At 49.0% G+C, this 15,368-nt stretch overlaps 6 protein-coding genes across 6 annotated transcripts; 5 read left to right on the top strand and 1 right to left on the bottom strand.

The window, feature by feature from the left end:
- Positions 1–23: 23 nt before the first annotated feature.
- On the bottom strand, positions 24–1,142 carry phb1 (prohibitin subunit PHB1). The gene is made up of 2 exons (XM_058521546.1): positions 808–1,142; positions 24–744 (listed from the first exon to the last, which is right to left on the bottom strand). The coding sequence occupies exons 1-2, from the start codon at positions 1,126–1,128 to the stop codon at positions 226–228; spliced, it is 840 nt and encodes a 279-aa protein (XP_058365023.1). The 5' UTR covers positions 1,129–1,142; the 3' UTR covers positions 24–225.
- Positions 1,143–1,330: 188 nt separating this feature from the next.
- N7446_012803 (ubiquinol--cytochrome-c reductase subunit 8) lies at positions 1,331–2,001 on the top strand (the record flags this gene model as incomplete). Its single annotated transcript, XM_058521545.1, has 3 exons — positions 1,331–1,362; positions 1,713–1,889; positions 1,947–2,001. 3 exons carry the CDS (start codon positions 1,331–1,333, stop codon positions 1,999–2,001), a joined length of 264 nt encoding a protein of 87 aa, XP_058365022.1.
- A 3,083-nt stretch (positions 2,002–5,084) lies between these two features.
- On the top strand, positions 5,085–6,419 carry N7446_012802 (spermidine synthase). The gene is given in 4 exon segments (XM_058521544.1): positions 5,085–5,218; positions 5,284–5,857; positions 5,887–6,032; positions 6,052–6,419. The coding sequence occupies 4 exon segments, from the start codon at positions 5,188–5,190 to the stop codon at positions 6,330–6,332; spliced, it is 1,032 nt and encodes a 343-aa protein (XP_058365021.1). The 5' UTR covers positions 5,085–5,187; the 3' UTR covers positions 6,333–6,419.
- A 536-nt stretch (positions 6,420–6,955) lies between these two features.
- On the top strand, positions 6,956–9,427 carry N7446_012801 (ABC transporter ATP-binding protein; the record flags this gene model as incomplete). The annotated part of the gene is made up of 1 exon (XM_058521543.1): positions 6,956–9,427. One exon carries the CDS (start codon positions 6,956–6,958, stop codon positions 9,425–9,427), a length of 2,472 nt encoding a protein of 823 aa, XP_058365020.1.
- An 855-nt stretch (positions 9,428–10,282) lies between these two features.
- N7446_012800 (uncharacterized protein) lies at positions 10,283–12,000 on the top strand (the record flags this gene model as incomplete). The annotated part of the gene is made up of 5 exons (XM_058521542.1): positions 10,283–10,550; positions 10,606–10,634; positions 10,688–11,094; positions 11,144–11,564; positions 11,620–12,000. The coding sequence occupies 5 exons, from the start codon at positions 10,283–10,285 to the stop codon at positions 11,998–12,000; spliced, it is 1,506 nt and encodes a 501-aa protein (XP_058365019.1).
- Positions 12,001–12,940: 940 nt separating this feature from the next.
- N7446_012799 (uncharacterized protein) lies at positions 12,941–15,071 on the top strand (the record flags this gene model as incomplete). Its single annotated transcript, XM_058521541.1, is given in 5 exon segments — positions 12,941–13,416; positions 13,468–13,601; positions 13,662–13,960; positions 14,035–14,720; positions 14,738–15,071. The coding sequence occupies 5 exon segments, from the start codon at positions 12,941–12,943 to the stop codon at positions 15,069–15,071; spliced, it is 1,929 nt and encodes a 642-aa protein (XP_058365018.1).
- Positions 15,072–15,368: the final 297 nt, after the last annotated feature.

Genomic DNA, 15,368 nt, shown 5'->3' with positions numbered 1-15,368 from the left:
TATGTAAATACTCCATAACGAGGATACGATTGAATCATCTAAACAGAGCTTGTCGGAGTGAGGTTTGGTATTGCTACATATCAGAAAGTGGACTAGATCGAGCCACTCCAGTCGCGCCATGAGGCCAGGCAGGCCCCAAGTCGAGGCAAAGATTGCGATTAATTGGTACATTCAATGAGTTGTGAAAACGGGGCCCATGATCCCCGAAACATCCTTATAATCTCCTTAACTCCGCAGACCCAGCAGAAGGCTGGTGCTCTTGCCACCGTCCTTTCCTTCTCCACCGGGCAGATAAGTGACGTTAGGGTTCTGGGACAGGGTCTGGGCGATATCTCTGCTGGCGTCGATGCGACGAATCTCGATGAGACCATTACCGGCCTTGGCTACGGCCTTGCTGATAATTTCGGCACTCTCCGCTTCACCCTCAGCGCGGATGACGTTAGCCTGGCGCTCCTGCTCGGCACGCTCGACAATGAAACGGGCCCGCTCGGCGTCCTGCTGGGCGATCTGCTTTTGCTCGACGGCTCGTGTGAACTCCTTTCCGAAGGTCATGTGGGTGATGGAAACATCCTCGAGGGCGATGTTGAATTGTCCGGCACGCTTCATAAGGTCGGTACGGATGCGGTTGGAGACAGCTTCACGCTGCGTGATGAGTTCGGCGGCGTCGAACTGGGCCACGATTGCCTTCAGGACTTCGTTACCGATGGAGGGGAGGACACGCTCATCGTAATCGGTACCGTATGACTAGATAGATCTAGGTTAGTCCGTTTCCCTTTTAGAATGCCGAGAATCACAAGAAGGACAAACCTGGTAGATTTGAGGCAGCTTCGGCACCTCCGGGCGGTGCAGCACACGGAGCGTCAAGCTAACCATCTGCAAATCCTTACTTCCTGTCGTGGTGGAAATGTTACGAGGCTTTGTCCGGACATCGTAAACAATTGCGCGCTGCAACCAGGGGATCAAGAAATGTGTGCCTTCGTTGACGACCTTCTCTTGCACACCAGACACTCGGTCGAAGATGACGGCTCGCGTACCGCCCTTGACATCGTAAAGGGAATTTTGCACGACTATGCCACCGAGGGCCACGGGAAAAGCCAGCCGATAGACTTGTTGGAGGACGTTGGCCATTGTTGGAGGTGGAGGGGGAGGTGATGAGGAGTCGATGATGGAGATGATGTTCTTTTGCTCACCTCTTGAGGTTTCCCAATCGGGTTTAGTGCTCATCCAAACCTCCAACTTCGCCCGAGCCCTTCGTCTTTTCCCCTTCCCCGTTTTGCTCCTCCCAATCCCTTCCCACCTACTCCTCTCTTTTCCCTCGGAATCATTCAAAATGGGTGGCTCAGTTGACCCCAAGAACGGACAGTAAGTCGTTTTGTCTTGACTCCTTCGAGTGCCGGGCTTCCGGATGCGTTAGCCGCACGATGCATCCCACGTCAATTGAGCCCCATGTCAATTGAGGTTCTCCTATGCGGCTCAATTGCTTCATTATTCGGCTGCAAATATACTGACACCTTTCTTTCTTTAGCTTCATCGGCGTTTGGGGAGAGTTCGGTACGTTGACCATCACCCTTGAACCCTTCGAATGAGTCGGAACGCACGCGGAACCTATCTTCGACATGGCCGGAAAGACCACGACCATAATCGAAGAAAAGACGCAAAGCGACATCGCAGGATCAACCAATTCGACTGGATCGCTAATATCGCACTCGCAGGCTGCCCGACCCCCAGCGCATCGCCACCTACTCGCTGTCCCCTAACCGTCAGCGTCCCTTCGCCGGTGCCGCTCACGCCGCCATCTTCAACACCTTCCGTCGTTTCCGCCACCAGGTTCTCTACGTTGTGCCTCCCTTCGTCGTCGCCTACGCTGCCATGGAGTGGGCCATTGAGCGGTAAGACTACCCCGGAAGTGACGCTTCGAAATGTGCGCTGATTTGATGACTTTCTAGCAACCACTACTTGAACTCCAAGCCCGGCCGCCTCGAGGCTGGTCACGAGGAGTAAATTGTTTTCTGTTTGGAGTGAGGTTGGATTGGTATAGCAGAGCATGAGACACCCAAGACTCTGCACTTGTGGGGAGCTGTATGCTTGTACAGTAACTAGAAAGCAATCGACCATTTGAATTTCCTTTGTCTGCCAACCCTTTTTACGCCCTTTCTTAAGCATATTCTGGCATCTTGAAAGTCGAACTCAGGTAAGCGCCATTCTGGGGCACATCATTGGCCCCGTGAGACAGCCGCCCCACTTCTTGATATACAACTACGTGTCTTGCCCATGGCAATGAAGATGGGAAATACCCAATATCACCATGTCACAATATATCTGGCGTGAAGAATTTGCTTATGTACAGGGCCTTAGCCCATTTGGGAAAGTTGTAACTCGGTCTGATTCCTGGTCTATCCTTAATGATGCCAGTATCTCAAGGCTCTGCCTTCTCAATTGTCGCACACGTTCAGACCTTACTACAATAGGGGTCATAAATCTGTACACAGTGCCATTGCTGATGTATTGGACCGTCTCTACACGAAAGTCTCGAAGTGATTACGCCTTTCCAGGTATTGTTTTCGTCCTTCTTTGGCCTCTCTTCACCGTTTTTCACCATGTAGATTATACAAATGTGGGAATGTGAAGGACTTATAGCCTATGGCTATGAAAGACGGATGTTCATGTGCATGTCTCCTCGCTGCCCCTGATGGCATGTCGTCTCAAGAAGAAGCAGCAGCAGCAAAGGGAAGTTTGGCGGTTGAGAAATGGAATACCACCATATGATGCACCGAAGTACTAAACGCAACGAATGATGGGCCAGCAGCCCACCGCTCCAAGAGATCGAAAGGACGATACTCCGATGCTAACCCGATCACCGTCTCTCCCTCCCAGTTTCTGCGCGTCCAGTTGGTAACCATAATTCAGACTATAGGACTATAGTGGCGCAATGAAGTACTCTCCGATATCCTGAGAGTCCATGGTTCGTAAATGACCCTTTCCCACCTCCCACACCTGAAAGACAACTCCAGAAAGCCTTGTATAAGAAACAAGAACCGTCCTCAGATACGGCAAACCCGAGCAGACTTGATCACTAGGCTAGTGTTGTCGGGAGAGAATTTGATCATTCTGTGGGGTGGGGGCAAATCGGCGTCAGAATCTTTGCGAAGATGGAAGCAGGCACGGCAGGTACCACGTCTCCGTTCCCAAACTTGGAGACTGCAGAGGTCAATATAGGGCACCAGCCGAGCAAGTGCAGCGATTAGTGTTTCATCGGGGGAGAAACCGATAAAATCAACTGTTGAACGATCAGATTAAAGGGTCTTGACATAGCTGTCTTTGAGATTCCATATTTTGACCCAGCCCTTGGAATCCCGGTGGCCAAAGCTGGCAGTGGCGCAGATCGGCTCTAAACTCTCGGATATCGTAACTTGGCAGACTCGCGACAGTTCCCAGCAAGATCCCAGATTTTGACATTCTGGTCCCTCGAGCCTGAAATTATCTGTCCGTCTGGAGAACGAACTAGAGAAGTAAACCGGACACGATGGCTAGTGAATACCTTTACACAATAACCAGTCTCAGGGTCCCGAATCTCAATATCCTGTTGTATACTGATTGCAATATTACCATCAGGTTAATATAGTAGCCGCGATGATCAATTTGAGGAGGAACAGCTGTCAACAAATTCGACCATCTGTAGAGGACGATACGCGAGGGCTGTGACTTGAAGGACCTCCTTAGATTGTTTGCAGTCATTGAATGTCTCTAGTCTCTTGCGGAAACTTGTGTAAATTCCATCCAAGCCCCTTGGCAGTTGCTCCACTCGTTCGAGAAGCTGTTTTGATAAGTATTGCATGAGCTCTCTAACCACCAAACAGACCTATAAGAAGGTACCGTCAGCCCTATCTCGGAATATGTTTTTAACTTTATTCAAATCTTCTTGCAGAGAGTTTTGAGTGCCTTTACCTCCGTCATCCTTTGCTACTTCGCAGGCTCGGCGACATGGTTTGTTTCCCTTCAGATTCGACTGGTGATGTCGGGTGAGATCGCCCATTTTCACCTTGAAGAATGGCAAGATTGTCGATGAGATTGGCGAGGAGCAGGCTCTCACAGCTCTCCAGCAGCTGGGATTAGTGTCTCCTCCTAATCCAGGCAATGAGATCAAGTATGATGCGGAGGGCAAGCATATTTGAACTATCAAATAACTCAGGCGAACAATTGTACTGCCAGTGTCATGTTGAATGCTCCTTCCTTCTCCTATAATAAAGGTTCCTCTGTTTCTTTGGTAGCGATGTAGTGGGCAGGTATCTTAAATCAGATCTTGTAATTTAAGGTCCATCGCCCTTCTATCCAGAGGTTACGATATGCGAAGTTACAACAAAAGATTGTATAAGTTAGATAGTTTGTCCGTCAGCTATCGGCGCCTTGGCTTTTGTAGGTGGAATGAACGCCAACCAACTCTTGCATAAATTGAGACCTTAGTGAGACGAATCCTGCAATTCTAGCTGTGACCTAAACGGAGCCGCCATGGCAGTAGTCTGTGGTCACGCATACTCGGCTTTGCCTCAGAAAATAAGATAAGCGTATCGGAGAAGGTAGGAGAACTGGAACGGGGGAAGAATCATCCAGTCTTCTTGCCCAAGCTAAGTAGATAGATGTCCAATGGTTGAACTCGAGGGATGGCAGCCCTAGAAGGCGTGGGAAATAGATGTAAGGAAATAGCTTCTGTCCCCTTATGGACCATCGATCTGCGGCAATACTGGCTACTTAGTACCTGAAAAACTGATGCTCGAATTGAACAGATCACAGGGAAGTCTGTTTTGGGCTTTTATACAGGGCAATCCTTGTCATGTTTAGCTTGTTCGCGAGTGCCGCGGGGCATTGTCCGCTTGATACGGAGTTTTCCGCACGAATCCTTGATCAAGCGGATAGCATTGTATCGAACAATCAATCCTTCGTCAAATATCACTCAGTTTCAATCCCAAATATCTCACCTTTACGGTAAAAATACGCAAAAAGAAGTGTAGATCAAGGCGGTGAGACGACCTTGGAATTTTCGTGCCCAGAGTGCCCCACCACAGCCCACGCCCAAAGGAGTCAAAGTACCGCAAAACTTTGGCGCCTTTTTCTTCGCATGCTCCGTCTCCCCCGGATCTCTTCTTCTTTCTTCTCCCGTTCAACTTTTTTCGTTTCAATTCCACCTTCAAAATGAGCGAGCTTACCCACCCAACCATTCAGGGTATGATCCCTTACCCCGCGACAATTCTTCACCCCCACCTCAATTGAGGCTAACCCTACTCTTAGATGGCTGGTTCTCTGAGAAGTCCGGCATGTGGCCCGGTCAGGCCATGAGCCTGAAGGTCAACCAGATCATTCACCACGAGAAGTCCAAGTACCAGGATGTCCTCGTCTTCGAGAGCAGCGACTACGGCACCGTCCTCGTTCTGGACAACGTTATCCAGTGCACCGAGCGTGATGAGTTCTCCTACCAGGAGATGATCACCCACCTCGCCATGAACTCCCACCCCAACCCCGAGAAGGTCCTTGTCATCGGTGGTGGTGATGGTGGTGTCCTCCGTGAGGTCGTCAAGCACGCCTCCGTCAAGGAGGCCACCCTGTGCGACATCGATGAGGCTGTCATCCGTGTCTCCAAGAAGTACCTCCCCGGCATGGCCATTGGCTTCCAGCACCCCAACGCCCACACCCACGTTGGTGATGGCTTCGAGTTCCTGAAGAACCGCCAGAACGAGTTCGACGTTATTATCACCGACAGCTCCGACCCCGAGGGTCCCGCCGAGAGCCTCTTCCAGAAGCCCTACTTCGAGCTTCTCAAGTCCGCCCTCCGCGAGGGAGGTGTTATCACTACCCAAGGTTGTTCGTCACCTTTCTTTTGGCCCCTGCACTCAGATCAATTGCCTTTTGGCCGCTCACCTCCGTCCTTCCCTTTCCCACCACCCTTTTACCACTCTTTGTTATTCAAAAAGATCACCTGGCTAACCCTTTTCGCACCACCCCGCAACCAACCCGCTTGACGGGCTCGGTTTTGCGGAGCTGTGCCTTCTTATCTAATAGCCGAGAACCAATGGCTCCACCTTGACCTGATTGCCGACCTCAAGAAGTCCTGCAAGGAGGTCTTCCCCGTCGCCGAATACGCCTACACCACCATCCCCACCTACCCCTCCGGCCAGATCGGCTTTATGGTCTGCTGCAAGGATGCCTCCCGCAACGTCCGGGAGCCCCTCCGCACCTGGTCTGCCGAGGAGGAGCAGAAGCTCTGCCGCTACTACAACCAGGACATCCACCGCGCTTCCTTTGTCCTGCCCAACTTCGCTCGCCAGAAGCTCAACGCATAAATGTCGTGATATCTTAAAAGCTTAATGGTCTTTATATTCTCATGACGATATTGAAATGAAATCACGTATTTCCGAGCCATCGATCTCATAGTCTGCGCTTTGCTTATTTTGTAGAACAGTAGCCTTTCAAGAAGCGTAACTGGAATTTACCTGTCCTCAATTGGGCTGCTTTTGCTCGCCCAAAGTGGGGTGGAATTTGGTGTCCCAAAGTCTCATTCTTCAGGCACCAGCAAGTGGAGTCCCGGTCTGCAGGGACAGGAGACATGCCCAGAAAACAGCAACAGACACCAGCCGAATGCATACAGACCTATTATTTTGATTAGGCACACCATTGGACAATCTTGGGACTCCAGCGGAAGAATAAGTCGGCGGTTGACATGCAGTTACTGTTGATACGGCTGACAGTTCATAGACTCGGATTTACATCATTGCTTGTCTTTACTCTGCCCTACAGATGATTTATAAACTGCATTTCCTCCCTAATATGTTTTTTGCGTTAGTTCTGCCAGTGGAGAGAACGAGGGTCGATAGGGCTGGCATTAGGCTCCAAGATTTCCTATCGAGAGCCAAGTACAACTTGATTTTTCCATCCACCATTCTTTTCTCTCATGCACCTGAACACAATGATACTCGCCTTGAGGGCCAGCAAGCTACTGGAAGTGGCAGCCACAGTCATTACTTTGCTCTTCGTTTTTGTCTCTTTTCTCATCAATTATGAACGGGAAACCCACAGCACGTCTTTGGTCCCACGGAAGACTTCCTTACGAGTGATATGTGTTGGTCTTACATCGGGTTCTTACATTGCTGATGTGACTGCTTCTCTGCAGCGCCATGGACCTGGTCCTACTCCAGATTATCTATTCATGACTGCCACTTTTGCCTTGGCATGGGCTTCAACCTGCCTCCGCAAAGAGCTACGCATTTCCGAAATCTTTGGTCTCTCCACAATCTCGGTCGCATTTGGAATTCCACTACTGGCCCTAGGTGCCATGTATCCAGTAAGTTCCACTGCATACAAAGCATTGCTGGCCATTGGGTTTATTCGACTGCTTCTGGTGGCTGCGATGCTCATCGATTGCCTCGTGTGCTATCTTTCACACGGAAGGGCACTGAAGCAAGAAGAAGCACAGGAGGTGCAGCCCCTCCTGGGCGAGTCGAATGGCCAGGTCGCCCACACTCAGGTCTCATACAGCAACGCCTCGCGCTCATCCGAATCTTGCCATACTAGTGAGTCTTCCAGTGACGAATGGGACTCGGATCATCCCGACGATGAAGAGGATGAGATTAGCGACACTCGGGCCGGCCAGCTTCGTAAGAGCGGCAGCTGGATGGTCTATCTCCACAACTTTAAGATATTTCTGCCATACCTCATCCCCAGAAAGGACCTCAAAGTGCAAGCCTGTATCCTTGCTTGCGTGCTTTGTCTGATCACCGATCGCTTCTTGAACGTCCTGGTTCCTCGCCAGCTTGGGATTGTTGCCGACAAACTCTTTGTAAGAGAGATGCCATTTTCAGACCTGGGCATTTACTTCATCCTGAATCTGCTGCATGGCGATTCGGGCTTGCAAATGATTCGGGCGCTAGCCAAAATTCCTATCGAACAATTTTCGTATCGTCAACTTACAAACGCCGCCTTTAACCATGTCATGGGCCTGGCAATGGAGTTCCACTCTGAAAGAGACTCTGCTGAGGTGATGAAAGCCATTGAACAGGGTGAAACGCTAACTAATATCCTGGAGACCGCCATCCTGGAGATTGTGCCAACTGTTATCGATCTGTGTGTGGCGTTTGGATTTCTCTATATAAAGTTCAATTCGTCGGCTGCACTATGCATGCTCATCGCATCGCTAGCATTCATGGCTCTTGAAGTCGTCACCTCCAGCTGGAACGTGGAAAACCGCCGGCGACTGACCAAGGCCGAGAGGGCCGAGGCGCGGGTCATGCACCAAGCCATTCAGGGGTGGCAGACTGTCTCCGCCTTCAGCATGTTTTCGTATGAGAAATATCGCTTTGGAGGGGCTGTCGACAAGCACCTCATGGCAAAGCTAAACTGGTCCCTTAGGGATGTGTATACCAGTGCTTTGACAGAGGCGCTCGTCCCAGTTACCTTCTTCTGTCTTACGTGCCTCATTGCCAACGAGGTCTACCGGGGACGTGCATCTCCCGGTGACTTTGTCTTTCTAATTCAGTATTGGGATTACCTTATTTGGCCGATCCGGTTTCTATCGCACGAATACCGCGGGCTAGTGCAGCAGCTTATCGATGCAGAGCGGCTGCTCGATTTGCTCACAACGGAGCCCGCAGTCGCAGACAAAGAAGACGCTCTAGATCTGGGTCCAGTGAAAGGGCACGTCGAGTTCGAAAAGGTGGGCTTCGCGTACAGTGCTGACAGAATTGCGATCCAGAACATCAACATTTCTGCGCCACCTGGTGAGACTATTGCCCTCGTTGGCACCACCGGGGCAGGCAAGTCGACCCTCATAAAGCTGCTGCTCCGTTACTACGATGTAACATCGGGTAGAATCAAGATTGACGGTCATGATGTTCGCGACGTGACGCAGGGCTCGCTGCGAAATGTCCTCGGCGTGGTTTCACAGGACCCTATTCTCTTCAACGCATCGATCATGGAGAACCTTCGCTATGCGAAAGTCTCTGCCTCAGATGAAGAGGTCTACGAGGCGTGTCGATCTGCCGCCATTCACGACAAGATCCTCTCCTTCCCCAAGGGCTACAACACGAAAGTCGGCGAAAGAGGGGTTAAACTGTCTGGAGGGGAGGTGCAGCGTTTGGCAATTGCGCGAGTTTTTTTGAAAGACCCGCCAATCCTTGTGCTAGATGAAGCAACGAGTTCCGTCGATACGGAGACCGAGTCGCAAATCCAGGGCGCGCTGAAGCGGTTGAGTAGGAAGAGGACCACATTTGTCATTGCCCACCGGCTCTCGACCGTTGTTAGCGCGGACCAGATCTTAGTTTTGCACGAGGGAACAATTGTTGAAAGGGGTAGCCACGAGGATCTGTTGCGCAAGCGCCTCAGGTACTACAATTTGTGGCAGAAGCAGCTTGCTGGTTCAGCAGAGGCATTGGTCGAGCTATAGGAGAAAGAGCACTGTTACTGCGTGGGCTGCGTTACTTTAAGAACTGGGTATAGGCAAGTCTAGAATCGAATATTACTGCAGTATTACGACTGTCACTGTATGAGATGACTGTATGGCCGAAGTAGTTAAAGGTACCGTCAGTGTATCGGATTAACCCTGCCATTGTTTTCCGATACGACAATCTGCGACTAAAAGACTCGACGTATGCCGAGCGGAATAGCGGACCCACTGACGGGGGCTTCCGAGCCCCTGGCCACTAGAAACAAGGACCGACGCGTCGGAAAACCTTGAACCAACGTAGTCTGAGCCAGGAGAACGCTTAAAAGGGCGTCAAACCTAATTGTTTTCGGCGCCCAGGTTACCGTCACCTAGCATTGTGGTGCATCATACCTAATTGGAGAGTCTTGGTTTTCTATGCACCGTTTAAAAATCTATATTTATTTGCTAAGTTGTGCCAAGAAACTTCAACGCCATGATGAGTCGTTTCGGCGACATGTTTGATAACTAATATGATAACCATACTAATTGCATGTCATTTGATCTATCAATACAGACAACCTTTATAAGAGTAAGTCCACATACAGCATTCTATTGCTCTTGTATATGTCTGACAAGATAAAGCTGGGGGCTTTTTTTGGGGGGGAAGAGAAGTCGGATGGAACTCCGAAACCCTGTCAATGCTTGCTTTTCCGCAAGGGCTTTTCCGCCAGGACTGAACGAGCTCAAATCCGCTGAGATTTGGGGTTTCCCCGCATTTCCTTTTTATAGGAAACTACTCGTGGCTATCTGGGGGTCGGATATAAAGCAGAAGATAATTCTGGGATCCTAAGACGGGCGAAGACACTAATTTGCAAGATGTCCAAACCTTCTAGTGTTCATATCGAGGCCTCAGACGGTGGCATTAATCAAAGAGAAGATGCCGGTATAAAAGAGGCACAATGGTCTGCCGAGATCGATCCAGCTCTCCAGCAGAAAGTCATTCGCAAAATCGATATGCTCGTGATTCCATTTGTTTGCATCACGTATTTGATCACTTATATCGATAAAGCCATGTTAGGATATTCCGCGGTCTTCGGTTTGAAGGAATCTTTGAATCTCAAGGGAACAGAGTATAGCTGGCTTGGTTAGTTCGGCTCTCTCCCCACAAAGTTTATAGCTTACCGAATCTATCCTCATAGGAAGCATGTTCTATTTTGGCTATCTTGCTGTATGTTCTTGAACAGCTCACTGAGCCAATCATTTGACTCACATTTCATATAGTTTGAATATCCAACCGCATTCGCCATGCAGAAACTTCCCGTCTCTAAATGGCTTTCAGGAAATATCATACTCTGGGGTGGAATAACAATGGCCTTGGCAGGTTGCAGCCACTTTGATTCTTTTCTGGGATTGCGCTTCGTTCTAGGTGTTCTAGAGTCATGCTCCACGCCAGCCTACCTTCTCATCACAGCAACATGGTACACAGTCGAAGAACAGCCAATTCGAATTGGTTGGTGGTCAACCTTTTTAGGAATTGCAAACTCCTTTGGGGGTCTTTTGGCTTTTGCTATTGGCCACATAGATGGCTCACTGGCATCTTGGCAATACCAATTCATCATCATTGGCGCCATATCTTCAGTCTGGGGTATCTTTATGTTTTTTAACTTGGCCGAGAATCCATCATCTGCGTATGTCAAATCTTCCTTCTAATATCATATTCATTGACTGACTAGCCAGTCGCTGGCTAAACAACGAGGAGAAGGAGATCGCAATCCGTCGGTTGGGACCTAGACACCACGGAGGCAACGTTGCCGAAATCAAAAGGTATCAGCTCGTGGAAGCAGTTACCGACCCAAAGACATGGATATTCTTCCTCTGTGGAGTCTGCACTCAGGTGGTAAATGGAGCGGCGAGCAACTTTGGAAGCTTAATTATCCAAGGATTTGGCTATTCGAATCTTGTGGCCACCTTGTTCCAAATACCCTACGGAATGGTAATTTTGGTTTCTAACGTGTCGGCGATGTACATCCAACGATGGCTTCCTGGACAAAAGAGGTGCATCGTCGGTGCTCTTTACGTATGTCCTGCTCTGGCGGGCGCTGTCGGCATCCATACTATATCGCGAGATCACAAGACTGCCCTTCTTGTTTGTTACTGGGTATTGTTAATAAACTTCTCCAGCCAGCTTTCTGTGAACTGACTCTATGCTTTAGCTGACCAGTACATATACTGCGTCTTTTGCGATGATTATGTCTCTAATCACAGCCAATACCGGTGGCTCCACTAAACGCTCAGTGGTCAATGCTGTTTTCTTCATTGCATATTGTGTGGGCAATATTATTGGACCTTTCGCCTTCAAAAGTGATGAGGCTCCTCAATACACCTCTGGCATTGTGGCTATGCTGGCTGCCTATGTTGTGGAAATATTTCTGCTGTTAAGCTTTGCAGTTTATATGAGAAAGCTGAATAGTGACAAGGATAAGACTCTCGAAAGAGAAGGTTGGAGTCTTGATAGAAGTGGTCTACAACAACTTGAAGGCTCAGTGGCCGATCAAACGGATAAGGAAGATGTCCATTTCAGATATTCCTACTAGATCGTTCGTCAATATCAATTGAACATACTGAACAGATTCAGAGCCCCAGGTAAAATGCAACCGGCACCCGGGTGAACAGGAGGGTAATGCCACTGTTGGGTGGCGTCACCCTACACATATTAGATTGTATGTAGAATAGACAGAGTGTGCAGAACCGGGCGCCATTACCCTGTGTACCGCACGTAGCGCTTTGCAAAGCACGGCGCGTAAAGAAAAAAGAAAAGAAAAACAAAAGAAACAGAGACAGAAACAAGATAGGTAGACTCACTAGGGATTGGTCTGTGTACGCTATTTGTCTTGGCACTCAAATAGCAAAGAGCAAAGTGAGTCCAAGGATCCATCTACGATGATCTATATCCTAAAAAGCCAGACCCCCAGGTGCGTAGCTGAAAGACTCCGACTGCTATCCAGCCAATAACACCGGGCCACGTCTGCAGCTGCAACTAAATATTCAGCTGCGCAGTATGATGCTTGTTTGGCACCACGAACCAAAGCCCGATAATATAGATCCCTAGTTAACAGCCAACAGCAGGAAAGCAACATCACCTGCCCGAAATGATACGCCAGGACAAGAAAGGAGAAGAAAACAAAAAAGAATCACTAAATGTGGGGGTTTCTCTATCCCTGATTGGCAGGACGCAGTGTCAGCACTAAGGAAACTAATAACTGGCAAGAATCGTTGGCAAAAAGACTCAACCATGCATGAACCACAATAACTTTGCTCGAAATACGCAAGTTTAAGCTGCGAGGTTAAGCACTTACTTTAATCTTTAACCCACCCAACTCCCTGCAGACCTCAAACATTAACTTTCACTCTTCAATTTTTTTGCCCTGTAGCACTCAAGCTCAGCCATAGCGCATTATTTACACTTTTTTGTTACCAACCCCTCAAAATGGGTGCTGAACCATCCATGCATATTATTTAGCACTTATACCACCAATGGCCGAGCTAGTCGGCACAATCGCAAGCGCCATAACCTTCGCTGCCCTCGTCGCCCATGTGGGAAAATCGATAGTAACGCTGAAAGAATGCTGGCATGACATCCACAACGCTCCCGAGAATCTACGCGCCCTTGTGAGAGACATCGAGCTATTCAATCTAATATTGGACGAAATCGAGACCGACCTCCAGCAGCAGTCTCTTGTTTCGGCGCTAGGCAATAGCAAGCATGCCGCACAGAGCTATCGGTTTTGTAAAGAGGCAGCGGAGGACTTGGATGCGCTGTGCCAAGAGCTATTGGAAGACTTGAGGCCGGGCGGCAATCGTAGCGCGGGAGGTGGGAAATTGAATAAATTAAGAAGGGGTTATGGAGCTGTTAAAGTGGGGATGTTTAAGAAAGGGAAGATTGAGAGGCTTGTTGAGAGATTGCAGAAAGTTATGCGGCTGCTTTTGTTGTCTCAGCAGTGTTATACCAGGTATGATATTTTCTCTGCTGTGGTCTTACCATATGCTTTCGGGTAGAATAGCCTGATCACATGTCTGCATAGGGCTCTGATTCAGGTTCAACCTGAACTGATTGCGCAGAGGATTACGCAGGATATGAAGCCAACGGTCACACAGATAGAGTGGTCTGACTTGAGCTATACGCCTGTGGCTTATGGTATGTTGATCAATAGCAATTTTCTCAAAACAACATGAAACTAAAGTCTTGACCATTTAGCATATAGAAAAGAACCAGTCTCGACATTGCCAAAAAAGTCAATCAAAGCTCAGAGAAGCAGTTATCTGTGGCGCCTCAGTCTCCCATCTTGGATTACTGCCCAAACGTTTGAGCTAGCTGGCACGCAAGCGCGTGATGGTTGGAAATGGGATTTCCGCAGTTACAATGAGATTCGCGAGGACTCAAAAACAGTGCAATGTGTTGAGACCGGCGATCTCAAAGGGTTACAAGAGCTGTTTGCTTCAAGGCAGGCTTCGCCTTTTGATCGTGTCAATACTACGGGTTACACTCTGCTATTTGTGAGTAATATAATGGCTATCTATCCACCTTCAATTACATATTGCTGACATGGTGACTTTGCTTGTTTTCTTAGTATGCACACTCCGCAAACCGGGCAGAGATTATTAAATTTCTTTTACAAGAAGGAACAGATCCTGGTCTTCAGGGACAAGGCAAAGTTGAGTTCAACACAGCCCTCCGGCATTTAGTATGGACAGGCAACATGTTCAGTCGTGAAAGTCGACATTTACTCCCATCAATGCGTCTCCTCTGTCCCTCAGAAGAAATGATATATGAGACACCAGAAGAAGTCCTTGGTGGTATTCTCTCGGATTTCCATGGCTCTGCAGAAGAGTTCCTCTTCTTTCAGCGCCAGTTCTGTCCAACCTTCTATGATATGCCTCAGTGGGTTCGAATCGCAGTGGCAGCCCGCGCGACATCGGGTATCTGGGATGCGAATCATATGCCGGAGCTTGTCCGAACTATCCTCGGCGCGAAACCGTGGAAGCCCGAGAACCTACAATTAAAGACTTCTTGGCGGTGGTGGACGGAGATGACCCTGGTGCATTGTATAGCGATGAGAATTGGAGGAAGTCGAGCCGCGCTGGAAAAGCTCCGAATGCGGAGAGCATCAACACTTAACGGCCGGAGGGGTGGTACCCTTGAGTTTGAGAAGGAATACCAAGAAGCACTAAGCCTCTACGAGGCTTGGAATGCTTTATTCCGCGATCTCTTGCTTGCGGGTGTGGATCTACACCATGTTGTCGGTGGGATGACACCGTTCCTCGCCTTTTTAGGGGGTTTATCTACTGGTGGGATTTTAATGGATGTGCTATGGGAGGATGGGATATTGCACTTCAAGCTTGGGTGACAGACATTCAGACTGGGGGTGTTGATCTACAGAAATTTGGACAAATGGAGGATCAACTATGGAAGAACGGATTGACTGAACGCGATGTGTTTTGGAGAAGAAATTGGGGGTGGCAGCGTGTTATTGGGTTCTCTCATAGTCGATATCCACAGGATTGGGCTTTGTGGCTGTCAGAACGATCTGATGATTATTCTGGGGATTTCTGGGAGATGGTGGAGCAACCCGTCACGGTGATTCCAGGCGCTTGGCCGGATACATAGGTAAAGTCCCCCGGTATTATAGTGCATGTTGCCGTGAGGCACTGAAGCCACATAGGCTAGGAAAGGACGCTACGCCAATTATATCGTATCAAATTAGCCGTGTTGTGATTCAGACAGTTTATTTTAAAGACAGTACTGCTATCTAGGGCCGTCGAAGTGAATGTAAGCATGAGGTGCTGTATTCCTCATTTAACCTGAAGGAATAGACCTCACCCCCTGGTAACACTCTCAGGCAATAAAGAGAATGGAAGGGACGAAGTAGGAGGGAGCAACGGGTGAGCAGGTTGCTGAGTTAGG

The sequence above is a fragment of the Penicillium canescens genome, assembly GCF_028828765.1.
Source record: "Penicillium canescens strain IBT 15451 chromosome Unknown utg000011l_segment0_segment0, whole genome shotgun sequence".
NCBI classification, from domain to species: Eukaryota; Fungi; Ascomycota; class Eurotiomycetes; order Eurotiales; family Aspergillaceae; genus Penicillium; species Penicillium canescens.
The sequence above is the reverse complement of the archived record's forward strand: the minus strand, read 5'-3'. Positions and strand labels throughout refer to the sequence as shown.

What these genes read in the sequence shown, in the direction of transcription:
- phb1 (XM_058521546.1), bottom strand. Translation starts at nt 1,128, where the DNA reads ATGGCCAACGTCCTCCAACAAGTCTATCGGCTGGCTTTTCCCGTGGCC. An exon ending in AGCTGCCTCAAATCTACCAG is followed by an intron (nt 745 to 807) that starts GTTTGTCCTTCT and finishes AGATCTATCTAG; the next exon opens with TCATACGGTACCGATTACGA.
- N7446_012802 (XM_058521544.1), top strand. Translation starts at nt 5,188, where the DNA reads ATGAGCGAGCTTACCCACCCAACCATTCAGG. An exon ending in TACCCACCCAACCATTCAGG is followed by an intron (nt 5,219 to 5,283) that starts GTATGATCCCTT and finishes CCCTACTCTTAG; the next exon opens with ATGGCTGGTTCTCTGAGAAG. An exon ending in ATCACTACCCAAGGTTGTTC is followed by an intron (nt 5,858 to 5,886) that starts GTCACCTTTCTT and finishes CCCTGCACTCAG; the next exon opens with ATCAATTGCCTTTTGGCCGC.